This window comes from Anopheles gambiae, chromosome 3 (assembly GCF_943734735.2).
Source record: "Anopheles gambiae chromosome 3, idAnoGambNW_F1_1, whole genome shotgun sequence".
NCBI classification, from domain to species: Eukaryota; Metazoa; Arthropoda; class Insecta; order Diptera; family Culicidae; genus Anopheles; species Anopheles gambiae.
This window is the reverse complement of record NC_064602.1, coordinates 68,845,663-68,861,457: the sequence shown is the minus strand read 5'-3', so window position 1 is coordinate 68,861,457 and position 15,795 is coordinate 68,845,663. Positions and strand designations below refer to the sequence as shown.

Below are 15,795 nucleotides of genomic sequence, written 5' to 3'. Positions count from 1 at the left end.
AGTTTATTTGCGTTTCACTGCTAATAACTTCTGAAAACGCAATGTCACTTAACACCATCATCGTAAAGCTTTTTTCGACACCTTATTTTATTGCACACATCGATCGCATACATCGGTCGAAACTAGTTCCGCTCGTAGAGCCCTTTTGCCTTGGTCCAAGATGAAACTTTTACCCAAAGCTTATTTCCACTTTTCCAACACGCTGCCAAACGTTCGGGGAAGTGAGCCAAACAAAAAAAAGAGAAACAACGCTGTGCGATAAATCTTTAAAACAAACTACGCTGATTTAATACCTTGCTGAGAACAAGCAAAGAGAATGGAAAGTGGACCGATAATAATACGATGCGGGGAGCGAAAAAAAAACGCGAGGCAAAGTAAACCGAAAACAACCACGAATCGTTTGTAGTAGAAGAGAGAAAAAATAAATCCACCCCCTTCAGTAAAATAGCTTTCGGTGGAAGCGGTAGAGCTGGGCCAACAGTCTTCCCCAAGTTACGTGGAAATCGACCGCCGTGAAAAAACTTCAATCGACGGATGCCCGGTTGCGCCACCAACCGGCAAACCAACCCACCCATCACGACGGCCCCAGCAACGAGCTGATGCGACACCGGCCAAAGATAAGACCTCGGGCCGGGAAGGTGTCCCTTCCCTCTGTTGCCGGTGCCGCTGTGTATGTGTATGTGCTTGTCTAGCTGTAAGTGCAGGAGCGAGTTTCAATAAGCCGCTTTTCTCCGACGATCCGACAGGCGGTAAGTTCCCGTGTGCCAATGGGTGAGGGGATTGTTGGAGAACAGCATCGTCGCAGTATCGGTGCATCGGACGCCTTTAAAGTAAAAACTTTTAATGGATTTAGAAAGTTTGCATCATTTTAGCTCTATCATCATTATCGCCATCCTTTCGCGTTTGACACGATGCGGCGGGAGCAGGGATGATTTTTTTTTTATTTCTGGCATTTTCTATGTGTGTCTTTGCTCGTTTCTAAGCTTATCATCTGACACGTAACGTTAGAAGTGGGAGCGAGCGAAAGAGAGAGCTGTTGTCACAAGACGATGGTGGTGCGAGATAAAATCAGAAGGACCGTTCCGTGAGGACGGGGCGAAGCGTTTTATGCTTCGTACACACACATCCACATGCATGCATATTGGTGGATCATTACGCGAGCTCCGCCGTGGTGGGGAAACTCAAACGTCCTGTTAAAGAGTAGATGTTGCCATTTTCGGGAAAAGTTGCGCGGTAAAGTGGAATTCGAAAAATCAACTGCACAAGATCACTATCACAGCGTGGTATGCGGAGGAGTTGGAGGTTCACAGAGCGAGCTCTCCGTATGATGTTATGATAGTGCTCCGTTCAAAACATGCTGGCAGTCGTGTTAGGATGGGCAGGGATGTTCCTGTTGGACGACGAGATGCTAAACCCAAACGGTTACGAGTTCTTTAGCCCCGGATCCGTGCCTCTAAGTTGGTCCAGCGCAGACCGGGACCAAACGCGCAAAGGAAGGAAGACTCCAACCGCCTCCTCCAAAAGCAAGGATAAGCATACGGAATGAGGAACATCTGCTTAGTGCCTTTTGTTTACTCTTCGCCCCAGTACCAGAAAGAAGCCAGCAAATTTTCAACTATTTATGCAGGAATTACAGCACAAACTTATTCCGGCTGCAATTTCCACCATTCCGTGCTGCTGCTGCTAAGACGGTAAGACTTGTAGACGGAGGAAGCAGAAGTCGGTGGGGCACTGCGCTGGCTGAGATAGCTGAGTGTTTTGCTATGTTTTCTTCGACCGTACCGTTGGCAGGTTCAATTTTCCACATCCTCTAGGAATGACGGAGTGGAAGGGATGGTAAAATGCAAAGTTAAGTTCGTCCGAAAACTCCCAAAGTTATTTGGTTTCCTTTCCCTCTGTCCGGGATGGGGCCGGACTGGCGTTCTCGATAGCGCCGTGAACAAAAGACCGGACACTGGGCACAAAAGGAAAACCAGCGAGGTGGAGAACTGTTCGGCCAAATGCGAAAGATGCTGTTGCCAGTGGAAAACTATAGGAAATATTCAGCTGCGCTTGATTATTCCGCCTCAGGAGAGAAAGAGGGAGCGAGCTACCGAAGCTAGTGCTGCTACTATTTTTGGCGAACCGGCGCACTGTACGGGTGCCGGTGCAAACTGCTTGCACTTTAAATATTTATTCATTCTTCATGCATCATTCAGCGCGGTACAGGTCGGACAGCGTGTAGTGTAGTTTGTAGCAGCTATTACAGAAAATTGAAAGGAAGGAAGTGAAAAAAACACGGAGGAACGTAGAGCCAAAACATGCACTCATCTCGCACCTGGTTATGGTTTTGTAGCGGAATGTTTGCGCGCGGTAAGGTTGAAAACTTTGATTTTTGCTTTGCACGGGTGGATAACATGGGATTTTTTTTTTTTTTTGTAGTTGGATTTTTGAGGTCATGTTTACTTGGCAACTGTTTAAATCGTACCGAGGCAATGGTAATGAATTTATGCTTGAACGGATTAGTGCAATACAACGAAGCAAGCTTTTAAATGATGTTAAGTGACGAGCAAGGTCGATTTGAAGTGTTTGGCAAACACATTGAAGTTTTTTTTACGCAAAATTATTGGTCGCAAAATTTTCTTATTTATACAATAAGTCTTTATGAAATTAACAATAAATAATATTTCTAATACCTCTTCTATATATTTAATCCGCATACATTCTACTAATAGGTCATACAAAAAAGAAATTAAAAGGTAAAAAAATATATGAGTATCACCTTGATTGTATAAAGCCATCATTTTTGTTTATTAACACAAACTGACAATGCTCCGCACGGTATGTTTCACGAACCATCCTTCTTGTGTATGCCATGCCATTAAAATTTGTTGCAGGCCATGTCTGACTATCGCTGTTCTCATAGACTCCATTCAAATATGAATGGCCACAATCGTGGTACCAACATGCTCCCGTCCAATTGATGGCACAATTCGCACCAGGCAAGGCATCATTATCTCGATCCCTCGCGGTAAATTGGTTGCTCTCCTGCCCTTGAAATGCATCCTCTGCCGTCCCATTGAACGACCCAAGCTTCTTCAACGCATATTGTTCATTCTCGCTGCCGATCGCGAAATCACTATACCGTGCGTACACATACTTTCGAGTGAAATCTTTCAGCTTCACTAGCAGCTTGTGGTAAAAGTCCACCGTTCAATCGTAGCGGTATAGGATCACCCGCGTGCCTCCTCCGAAGCTGCTCGGTTCGCAATATCCCAGAAACGGTTCATCATATACGCCTGCAGCTTACATGATGTACATGCCGGATTGCTTCGTTAGTTCCTCGAAGCACGATCGAAGCAAGAATTTTCGTAGACATAAGCCGGAATTGATCTTAAACCATGCAAGATTTTCCTTCGTCGTTATGCTTTGAATAGTGTGGGAAGCCACATTGAAGGTTCATATTGTCCGTTAATTTCTTTTCTATCTGCTTCATTGTACCATCCATTTCGGTCAGCTTATGCTGGAAATGTTTTATCTTGCACAACAAACCACGACACTCCTTCATCAACCAACATACCGCACCAGTCACTTTGCTTCTATAGAATGTAACTGAGCAACAGCGGTAAATGCTGCCTCCTATTAAAATGGCCCCAGCATAGTAGAAAGAATGCATTGAAGATTAAACAAACAAAGCTTATCAGAAATTTTGCTAGACAAGTAAATTTATTAATAATTTCTTAAAATATAGCTCATATTTGAAAAGAAACTATTAACTACAAGGTTTATCCCATATCAAAACAATTCCAACAATATTAAATAAAAAATAAAAAATAAGTCTTTATTTCAGCGGATGGATTTGGTATTGAATATACTTAAATGCTCGTATTATACACAAGTTGCAGTAATCTCTAATCACAATGGTAATGCGGGTAAATGAGGTTGGCAATTCTCGTGAGAGTGCTGACATGCTGATACGCACTCCAATATATCTCGCTCATTAACCCTCAATGGGTGTGCAAATAATACAGTCGTTGCCACCTAATTTTAGCTCTCAGCCATCAATAATAGGCAGTGCGCGTCAATTTTTGCCTCTAAGGCATCAATTTGTGACAGTCCGCATCAATTTTTGACTCTAACGCATCTATTTTGTCTAGAACTCATCACTTTTCAACTCTTGTAGGAATAATGACAAATTTACAAGGTATTTGAGCAGATTTTTGACAATTGTAATTTAAAATCATCTCAACAATACAAAACCCGTTTAATCTGTTTGCTTTAAGAGAAAAAATATATTTTTTTTAGTTCTATAGTCATTATTTAGTCGAAAATAGGTGGGTTAGAGTCAAAATTTTGCGGCAACGACTGTAGTTTTACATTCTCCAACAAGATCGAGAAGCAGCTACAGTGTGCACATCCGACGGTTATCTCCCCAAGGAATGAATTTCTTATCTTCCGTTTGTAGCGCGATCCCATTGCAATATTATTGTCTTTCATTTTTTGTTCGATCATTCCACACAAATGCAACTTATGTACGATCCAAATCAAACAATCTGGAATATAAAATTAACCATGCGATAGGATATATCTATATGATTATCCTTAACTTAACTATCTGCCTGCTTCTTTTTTCAAGCTATATAACTCAAAATAAAAACGATCCATCACTGATACTTTATCCATTTCTTTTATTGATCTGTTGTCTTTCACGAATCATCAGTCTTGAGTAAGCTAAACCAAATCTAGATAATCTGTAGTGGTACCAGCTCATTGCTTTGGCTCCGTTTTCTCTCATATAAACGCCATTAAGGTTGGAATCGGCACAGTTCTTGTACCACCATGCTCCGCTGCACCGGGAAGCACAGTTTCCCCCCTGATTGTCATCGTTGTCTCGATCCCTCGTCGAAAACTTCGCGTCTTTGTGATAAATTAATGAGTCTCCTGCCGTACCGCTGTACGATCCCAGCTTCGTTAGCTGATATTGCTGCGCCTCACTTCCGATCGCGAATTCATCGTAACGTGCATACATGTAGTTTCCAGAAAAATCTTTCAACTCCACCAAGAGCTCGTACACTCGTGCCGACGTCAAACGGTGCAACTGCTCCAACCCGAGCCAGAACTCCCCATCAATGCTTCCAAACCCGTCCCGATACTCGGTCCAGTTGCGGTAAAAGCCGACCGATCCATCGTAACGATGCTGAAACACCAACCAACCTCCTGCAAATGCAGTCTGTTCGCAATATCCCAGGAACGGTTCATCGGCTTCGGTAGACTGAATGATGTACTTGCCGGACAGCTGCGATGGATTTTCCTTGCACGATCGAAACGTTACAGCTTGAGGATGTTCACCGGAATCGATCTTAGATCGTGGTACATCGTTTTTCGATACAAGCATTCTAATCTCATTCCACATCAGTTCGTTTATCGACCAGCTATGATTCGAAAACATGTGATTGAAATGGTTCTGCATTGTGGTAAGATTGTTCACCATTGTCTGGCTTTGCTGATTGATGACTGTTAATAAGCCTTGCGTCAGGTTTTCCTGATGTGACAGCTTCTGGTCAAGTGTTTGACCTATCTGATTTATTGCCTGAAATAGTGTCTTTTCGGTATGCTTCATCACGGCATCCATCTCGCTTAGTGTGTGCTGAAGATATTCTAGCTTAGTCACTAACATTTCAAATGCAAATCCACCGCAATTCTTATCTGTTACATTTGGCTCAGTACTGTACACCTTCGATGTTAAAATCAAAACCAACACAAAGCCCAATATTATGTTTGCCACAAACATGATGAGCTAGAAACGATCACTTTGCTTCTTTACTATGAGCACTGAGCAGCAATGACCAATGCTGCCTCATTTTATAGTGGCACCAGTGGACTAAAAAAACTGCAATGTAAATAATCGAAGAAGAACTTATCAGACATCCAGAAATGCAAAATAAAACATCAATGAAAATAACATACAACCTTACATTAATCTAGAGTCAGTTATTAAGCGGCTAGTTATTTAATCACTACGATTAAAATGGTTGATAAGATTAGGACCAAAGGAGAAGAATGCTGTGAGGTTTCACATGACTAATTTTGATACGCTCTCAATGCTAACATGCACGTCGCAATGTATCATTCAAAGTTCAGCCAAATTATCAACAAGAAAAAAATGAATTCCCGTATTTGCATGAAGATGAGGTCAGTGGTTCATGGAAACAACAACGCATGGGCGATGAAACTAGCAAATAAACAAAAACATCCAGTGGCTCTCGCTACCAATCAAGAAATCTCTGATAATTTAGGCATCTTTAATCGTATGTTGCCTTGGTGAAGGCAGAATGTTTTAAATAGCATTATGCAAGCTTCGAAGATAACCCTATGCTGGCAGATTAATTTCTTATTTTTATATTGATTTAATTAAGTCTTCTGGCTACAACAAGCCAACATGACCTTAATACTTTTTTGACCCGAATTAATACTTTTTTCTTATTCCTGTCACATTTTAAAAATAGTCTATTGTATACAGCAGTGTAAAGCCAAATCATACTGGACAGTGAGTCCTATGACAGAAGCTCATACAGTAGAAAACATGCTAGCAGAGGGTAGGTCAGGAAATACATCGATAACCTTTACAGTCTGTTCCTGCGATACGCGGTTTATGCATTCCCGAGGGATCTGCGTACGTCGAATTTCACGTGATTTGGCTATAAAAACATTTGATTTGTCGGTATTTCATATTAAATTTAGTACTTCATACAATTTATAATTTATTTGAAACGATTCGTGCAAAAACTTCTGATGTTTGTGGTTTAAAGTGGATTAAATTTTTTAGCATAAACAATAATTTATACTGGATCGACATTTCTCATAGCAAATTGTACTGATTTGACATTCAACCTGTCATATTTAGACAAATGCGTATGTCCGACTCCGCGTAAATCGGGAATTGCGTAACTCGAGAACAGACTGTACTTCTATGTTTATTGAAAATCAAAACAGAAATAAGATCAGCAAAGATGCAAGGATTAGTGAGTCATTCTACTAATGTTGATTCTGACTAGTGAATGTTAAACAATATTCATAAAAAGGTGACATTTTGTGTTGTTTTTGTATACGGTAAACGTACCTATAGTGGTGGTAGTACCAATAGTGGTGGTATTGCACTAAAATGCGTTGCATACGATAAATTAAAAGTAATTAAGTTATTTATGTAAGAGTGAGATGTTCTCTGGCTTTAAACAAAGGGTTTAAAACTTAAATGGGGCCATTCCGTTACTTAATGACATAAAAATCCATTATTTTGTTAAATGTGTCAATATTTTTTTCAAAATCCTTAGGATTCAATAACGATATTCATATTTTTGTTCACTGTATAAATGACCACATAACAACGTAATTATTAGTTATTCGACAAAAATGTTATGAAATGTTATTGTTTTACTAACATTATTTACCTTTTGACCATATTTACTTATTTTTAAGTGTTTTTTACGATAATGCCATTATAGGTACGAAAAAAAAGTTCCTATTGTTGTTTTAGTTATAAAATCAATAAAAACATGATTTTTTAGATTTTTTCGGCGATATTTTTGACATGTCGTACTGTTTTCATAAAAATAAGCAACAAAAATGAGTTTGCTGTAAGTAATTTACCAAACAAAGGCCAAAATTCGCTTATCTGGCTGGGTGAAAAATTGACTTCAAATCATGTTTTCTCTACCGAGTGTGGGTTGACGACAGGTGTTATACAGTACTTTGGTGAATATTTTCATCAATCAAATTCATTCATTCGAAATGAAGAAATTTCGTTATTTAATTTAAAAAAAATAAAAAAAATTATATTTAAAAAAATTATGGCAGTAATACTTGCTATTCATACGAAACCAGCTTCAAAATTAAGTTCCTTTAATATTATACACTGTTTTTTTAGGCATCTTTGTTTACCACCGCTATAGGAACACAATAAGACGCCTATAGAAACCATACCACCATTATAGGTACAACGAAGCAGTCACAAAAATATGATTTTTTTCGTAAAATTGATCTGTTTCATGGTAAAAATGGCTGTGATTGCGAAGATAAATAATATTCCAATTGCCATGTATTAAAATATTCATGAATTTACCTTCCTTAACACTTTAAATCCATTAAAACATATTTGTCCCACTAAAAATTGTACCACTATTTTTACATTTACCCTACATATGATTAGTGCTATAATTTTCTGCGTCTTTACCGTCATTTGGGAAACTTTAAGACCTGCGACTGCATAATTTCTTGTTTTGTTTTGTTTTCCCACCCAGCATAAAAAAAAACCCACTTAAACAAACAGTACCAACCAAACCGAACCCAACCAAACTGACCAGCTGGAATCCCGAATCACGAAACGACCAAAAGACATTAAATACAGACGATACCGAGGAGCGCATGTGTTTCGGTCGTCCGCAGCCACTCACCCTCAGAGAAGTGGAAAATCCGTAACTACCCACCACCGTAACTAATTTATAATCGCCTCCCTCCCTATCTCTATGTGCTTCTGCTTCCAACAAGTTCAGGTTTCACTTTACCCTAAAACTCTCGTCCTTACCCCTAAAAAAAGGATCACGCCCGTCACGGTGGGGTCCCTAATCACATCCGTGTGTAGAGTACGGAAACTGCAGGTACGCTTGTGTTGCTTTTTTTTGGGACCGGCCATTGCATAACATTCTGCATGCGCTCAACATAACGAGAGAGAAAGAGAGCGAGCAGAAACAAACTACACGCGCACAAGCAAAAACAAACACCGTCAAAACACAGCAGCATGCAGAGGAAGCTGAAGCCCGGCCGGAAACAACATTAAATCCAGATGATAACATCTTAGCACATCATAATATTTGCACAAAACGTTGATACCCCCCTTTCCGCCTGGCTCTCGGCACTCGGAGTCGAGCAGTAGGGGGGGTTTGTCTTTCGTGTCTGCGGTGAGGTTTTTCCGTTGTTTTCATCCTCCGCCTTTTGTTCATCCTTTACCTCCTCCCGCAAACTCAGGGTGAAAATGCAGAGAAGGTGTGGCGCGCAGTTTTCATCATAAATTCTACAACGTGGGCCAACCATGCAGCTCACGGGTTTCTGGGGTGGGCGAAGCAAAAACCCTTTTTTCGTTGCGATGCTCTGGTACACAGATCAAAGAATGTATGGGGAAATGAGATAGAGAGTGAAACAGAGAGAGAGAGAGACAGACAGACAAACAATGTATGTGTGCGAGTTTCTGGGAGTAAAAACAGGCAAAAGTGCGTATATGCGCATATTACAGGACCATCAATTTTCCAGCGATGCTATCCGGGTAAGAGTAACCACACGGCAAAACTCCCCCTTGTCTCCACACTGTGATGCTGATGCCTTTCCCTTGAGTTTGACGCACTTTCTTCAACCCCTTCGAAGGGTTGTCGGGAAAAAGAGGGACGAAGAGGGGTAATGTTCTTCATAATGTTTCTCTCGCTTCGCTCGCTAAAGGACTGCCGGATTCTGTTGACATTTCCGCCCTGTTCCCGCCTGAAAAATACCCCAAAAAGGTCCCCGGGAAAAATGGAAAGGGCATCCATGGACACGCCACGCAGTTTGCTAAATTACACGAACATCACCGCCTCCACCAACACCGCCACATGGAACACGGAATGGATCTTTTCGTTCCCCCCAGGACCTGTTTTTCGCGTTGAACGGGAGCGACACAGGAACGGGGGCGACCGTTTTTCATATTGATGGCTTTGCTGTTTTCTGGGCTCTAGTAAAGATAGAGAGGGGAAAACGGGTAGAGGAAAAGTATGTGGTGTGGAAACTTACTCTCGCGGGTTTGTTGCATTCGAGGCACGTTCGGCTATTGTCGTTGAGGTAAGCCTTTCGACTGTAATTTATAAAGTCAACAACGGTGCCCGCGTCCATCCAGCTAACATCACGTGCGGCCACCCGTGTGCGGTTTAGCACGCGGTGGATGGTGGCAAAAGGTGTGAGACCAGTGTGTATGCAAACGCTCACGTAGTCACAGGTAGCAGACCCCACCGACTTTTCCCGTCTGCTCAGCATCTTTCCCTGCAGGGTTGGATGGATGGATCTTTCGAACGCCGAAAGCTAAAGTTAAACATCAAAAACACACAACTTATATCCAAACCGGAGTTTATCAGTGGGTTTAGATGCGTGTGTGTGTGCGAGGGGTGAAACTGTACGCGATCTGCGGTGCCCGTAAAACTTTGCCATAGTGCCCCACCAGAACGTACCAAGCGCACGGCGGCACGGCGAACGGAACATTTTCCCAGTCCTTCTAAATACACTTATCGCCATCGGATATGTTTTTCCAGTTACTGGCGGGCGTATGCTAGAAAGTTGGAGGAAACGTATACCGTGTTTTCACCCATGAGCCAAGACAGCCAAGACAGAATATCGGTGGAAATGGATCGGTTTTTGCGTTGGGCGCCCACACACGCGTCGTTGGTGTCTCGACAGGGAAAAGTGTCAAAGGCGAAGGGGACAGAATATATTGTTCCCGACCCGAAATGAATTCATCGCATAGCGTTTAGTTTGGATGTTTTTAAGCTCACTTAGTTTTTCGTTTTTGTAAAGGAATGATGTGGCTTTTGTTTAGCAAGATCAGGTAAATAGTTTTTGAAACAAGTTTTGTAGATTAATTCATGAAGGATGGTACATAAATATACCTCAATAATGTGTGAAGTTTGGTTTTATCCAATTGATGGCACTAAATTAAACAACTATAAAAAAAATTAATATGCTAAGGAACTTATTAGCAAGGTACTACGTCCTTACTAAGGTTGTTCAGTGGTTGAGCTTTCCGTCATTTATATTTTAGTGTGTCTATACGTCTGATCATCAAAGGGTTTTTTAGATACCGATCTAATGAAATCAGTATCACAAGCAATATGCTATGCCAAGCTGGAACGTTTGGGTTTCTCACCTTTGTTATTGGTTTGGCTGAACTCTTTGTTGAAAATCTAAAATACTTTGTTAAGACAAAAGATGTCAACTCAAAAGCACTCTGCAACCCATCAGGAATCCCACATGGGAGCAATATAGGACCGTAGCTATTATGTATTAATGATATTTTGTTCATACTTCCAGGTAATAATTTTTTTATGGATGCTGACGCCATAAGGATTTTTTATGTAATTCGTATGATATCTGACTGCACTGAGCTCCAGAAGCCAATAGATGGGTTTTGTGAATGGTGTGAAACCAATTGGCTGTCTATCTTCGTGAACAAATGCACATCGATGTCCTTCAGTCGTTTGAAAAACCTCATGCATTATAACTATAAGTAATTAGTTGCTGACCTGGAACGATCATCCGTAATCTAGAAGTTACGCTTGACACTAAACTCGATATCCACGTGCATTACCAGACTATTATTAGTAAATCATTTTGTTCGCTAGGCTAGGCTTTGTTAATCGCCATTCAAAAGTTATGACGCATATTCATAGTCTTATGTGTACTTGTCACGCGGTGCTTGTTATAAGGTATTCAATCTATCAAACATAGCCGTATGGTTGCTAGGAGTGTATTTGTGGCGAAAATTCTATCGCATAACATTGACACGATCCAGATCCGTTCGCAAGATTAAGTATAAATACTTGAGATAGGATTCTTCGACAATATGAACACTTAAGTACCGATCGTAGTAGGCGACTTTATAGCTTTTTCGTATGAGTCTCACAGTTTTAACTTGTTATATTCATACTTTGATTATAATATTTTGATAGATACGTTTGAAATCGCCTTTTGGCTTTATATAACTCTCTTGACCCCGATCAACGTAATATCGTTAAGTAGTGCATAATGTTAGGACAATTGATTTAAGTTGCTTATGCTTGTACAAAGGTCATGCATATATTACACTAAATAAATATTGACTAAAGCATAATTTATGATTAATGCTTTTAGTGAATTTGGAATGAATTTGAATAATTTGGATTCATCGACGATTCGTTTGATCGCTTATATGAACATCAATCTAATAATCAGTAAAGTTTCTATATAATTTTAGAGTTTCCAAAGAAAGGACACCTATGCTTTTAAGGCTATAATATGGGTAAATTTACCAAGAATAATAATAAAATAGTTTGAAGCATGTAAGCTAACTAATAAAAACGCCGCTAGCTTTCTTTTAGGCCTGTTGGGCCTATGACATTATTGTAGCTAAGCCTCTGTCAGGACAGCTTGTGAAAGTCATTTTATATTTAGAGCTTGTACAAAGAAAATGAATCTGACTCGTACTTCAGCAATCGCCACAAAATTTCGAAGAGTAAGTAAGTCCTCCGCTTTATTGGTCAAATATTCATGCTCTCATCAAACTCGAAGAGTGGATTAAAAGACAAAATTAAATTTCATAATCAGTTTCTCGGCAACAGTGAGTCAAAATTCACACCAAAAATGTCTTTTTTAATGTGTGATGCAATTTTTATATCGTGTGTGTTATTCGTGTCATAAGGCCATCATAAGGTTATACGATGTAACAGATACTTCTAGCGATTGATGTTTGATTTAAAATATAATATTTTCTTCGCCCATCTTAATTGCTTATCAATTTTCAAAACAAGACAACAGCCTTTCTTGTACTCTCGTGCATTTAACAAGTTGAATTTTGTTTTTGTACTATTCCTTTTCCCCGTGTTTGAAATGCGAATGATAATCTTTAACCAGCGTAACCCCATCCTGGGTTAACCTTCTTTTTCCCCTTTTTTCTGTCTTTCCTTGCGTACTACCATTTCATTCACCTGCCACCGGCAAATTTGTCTGAAAATACTTCCGCCATGGTTCTGCGTTTTTGCGTTTTTTTTTTGTTTTTTTTTGTTGCTACATTTTCCATCACAAACTGACTGACATTCCATGCATCTCCCCAAGGTGGTAGGGCAAAAAGGAAATAAAAAAAACCACTGCTAAGCCCCCTCCACCCCTAACGTACGAGGTGAATGTAAAAAGGCGGAAAACTTTTGACTCCGTCTGTCATCTCAATCGGTGCAGGTGAAGTTTTCGCAAGAGACGTGGAACGTATAAGATGGTCGCCTCTCGAACCAAGAAGCGCTCGAGATTCCCCGAGTGGAATTTGTGATACAGAACATAGTACCCCTCGTTGCTCAGTATTCCAAGGCTAAAGTGCCAGGCACGCACCGTGTCACTGTGGCCACAAAGGGCCCCTGTTTCCCATACGCATCATCCCCCCAAGGTCGGTTTGTTTGTTTGCATGTGCACACGCCACCTCCCGAGGACGCCATATCACCGTCATCATCATCATCATCATCATCATCATCATCGTTGTCGTCATGGACGTCACTGTCGTGGCAGAGCGGTGGCAGTGCGCACGTATTTACCCTCGAGGGCGGTACTTTTTATGCCACTCAAACTATACTTATTGTGATGTCTTCCAGCTCGACAAACGGATAAAATGTAGTGCATGAAAGGGCGGACATTTCTGAGTCCGAGGGGGGTTTTCTTTATCCCGAGACATCCCCGCGGCCACTGCATTGGCAGGAACTAAAAACACCCCGGCCAAGACCTGTTGGTCGGTAGATGCATCGTTGTGGGGGGGGGGAGGGCCTTTTTTTGCACCCCGCCATCACCGTACACACGAAAAGGGAGTGAACGTGAACAAGCTGGCCTGGTGGGAAGTGGGAAGCAGCTGCAGCTGGATGGTGCAGAAGTGTACTTAAATATATTTCAACCGATTCGGAAGATTACCGCCGCAAAATAATGTCTATGCTAATGAGATGCACGACGCGACGTGAACGATATGCTGAGCATGTTCCCGGGCAGGAAGTTATCACACTTTTGTGGGAAGCCGAAGAGACTGGGGAGCGGGAACAGGAGACGGCTACGTGGGAGAAACTAAACCCGGGAAGACTGTAAATTTTGTTCTTAGTGCATCGCACGAAACAGGAACGTTTAAGAGCATGCTCACCAAATGCGGTCGTATGCTTGTTGAAGCTGCCTTAAAGCCACAGCATAAAATGACAGCTTAGTTTCGAGAAAAATAAATCGGGATTGAGCACAACACGACCATAAAATTTCACAATCAAGGGTTTAAAGATTTCAGGAATTAAATTTTCTGAGACTGAGCTTAAAGGGTGTTTGTTGGCATGTACAGGTGGCATAATCTTTTTGTATCTTGGTTACGTTCTTTTCTATGTGATCGTTCCTATAGTGTTAAATTTAATGATATGTTTTCGACTCCCTTTTCATGTAGTGCAGGCGTACCACAAGTTAGTGTTCTAAGTCCTTTGCTGTTCATAATTTTTATTAATGATGTCCGTACCACCCTCCCTCCTGAGTGTTTCCTCTGCTACGCAGACGACCTCAAAATCTTTCTCCCAGTTTCGTCTCCTAGAGATTGTATTTCCCTACAAAATATTCTTGATCGTTTTTCGTCTTGGTGTTCTAGTAATTCCCTCACATTATGTCCTGATAAGTGTAACGTCATTTCGTTTAGTCGTTCGCAGTCTCCAATCACTTACTCGTACGTCCTAAGTTCTGTACAAGTCAATCGTGTTTGTGTCGTAAAAGACATCGGTGTCTTGCTTGACAGAGGCCTCACCTTCAGCCACCACATTGACTCAGTTGTCAATCAGGCGCGGAAAACATTGGGTCTCCTAAAGAAAATTGCGTGCGATTTCTCCGACCCAATGTGCCTGAAGACTCTGTTCTGCTCTCTGGGCAGATCGATTTTGGAGTACTGCTCAGTAGTCTGGTCCCCTACAGCTCGAACCCACGTGGAACGTATCGAGCGGGTGCAGCGATCGTTCACCAGGTTTGCTATATGTAAAATCCTGGGTAGATTGTCCTCCCCCATACCTCCTTAGGAGGGCAGGTGTCGGCAGCTTGGCCTGGAACTATTGGAAAACCGCCGTTCCCATGCCCAGTCCACCTTTATTGCCGCATTACTCCTTGGAAATATTGATTCTCCTTCCCTTCTTTCTTCTATCCCTTTCTACGCCCCTAACCATGTTCTTCGAAACCGCCCTCCCCGCCGAACTGCAGTGGGCCGTAATGACCCCCTTCTTCGTGCAATTCGTCGATTTAACTGTGTATATTCTATGTTTGATTTCAACCTTCCCTTATCCTCTTTCCGATCCCGCATCAGAACCCTCCATAATCCCGTGCTGCCTTAATTTTTAATTTTTAAATTTTAGATTCTAATTTTCTAAAAAAAAAATTTTTCTCAAATTTTTGATAATTTGTGTTAATTTTTGTTAGGTTAGGAACATAGGTAATAAGTATTATTTAAGCATTTGTGTAACCAAAAGGTAGACAAATAAATATGAATATGAATATGAATATGTACGAAATACAGATAAGCGAAGAGACGTCTATTTCACGCATTGGAACAAACATTCGTGTGTGAGAAATTATATACACTCCAATGTATGGGAAACAAGTATAGCTTTAGTTTAATGTTCAGCTAAATTTATGGACCTTAAATGTTATTCATTTGATTTCCTAACAAAAATACTATGTCGCACGTTACACAAATTTCCAATTAACAAATTTCCAATTTAATTAATTAATTAAATATTCAATTATGTTACAAATAAATTGATCGGTAGTTTATCGAAGAGCTTTTGCGAGGTTAAATAAAAAAATGCTCGAGTAAGAAGAAAAGTTGTAAAACTATAAACATGAATATAAATAAATATAAACTGGAATCTATAAACCAATACTGGGGCCCTTTCCGTTTTAAGTTTGCAGGCTGAAATTTCAGCCTGTCAGCTGTTTGCACCAGTGCTACAAAATGTTATGAGTATCACGAGATTTTCATCAACGAAAACAATAAACATATCCGTAGTA

At 40.8% G+C, this 15,795-nt stretch overlaps 1 protein-coding gene across 1 annotated transcript; it reads right to left on the bottom strand.

Annotated features, from left to right (window-relative positions):
- Positions 1–4,647: 4,647 nt before the first annotated feature.
- LOC1278907 (fibrinogen-like protein A) lies at positions 4,648–5,843 on the bottom strand. The gene has a single exon (XM_061659771.1). The coding sequence runs from the start codon at positions 5,768–5,770 to the stop codon at positions 4,655–4,657; it is 1,116 nt and encodes a 371-aa protein (XP_061515755.1). The 5' UTR covers positions 5,771–5,843; the 3' UTR covers positions 4,648–4,654.
- Positions 5,844–15,795: the final 9,952 nt, after the last annotated feature.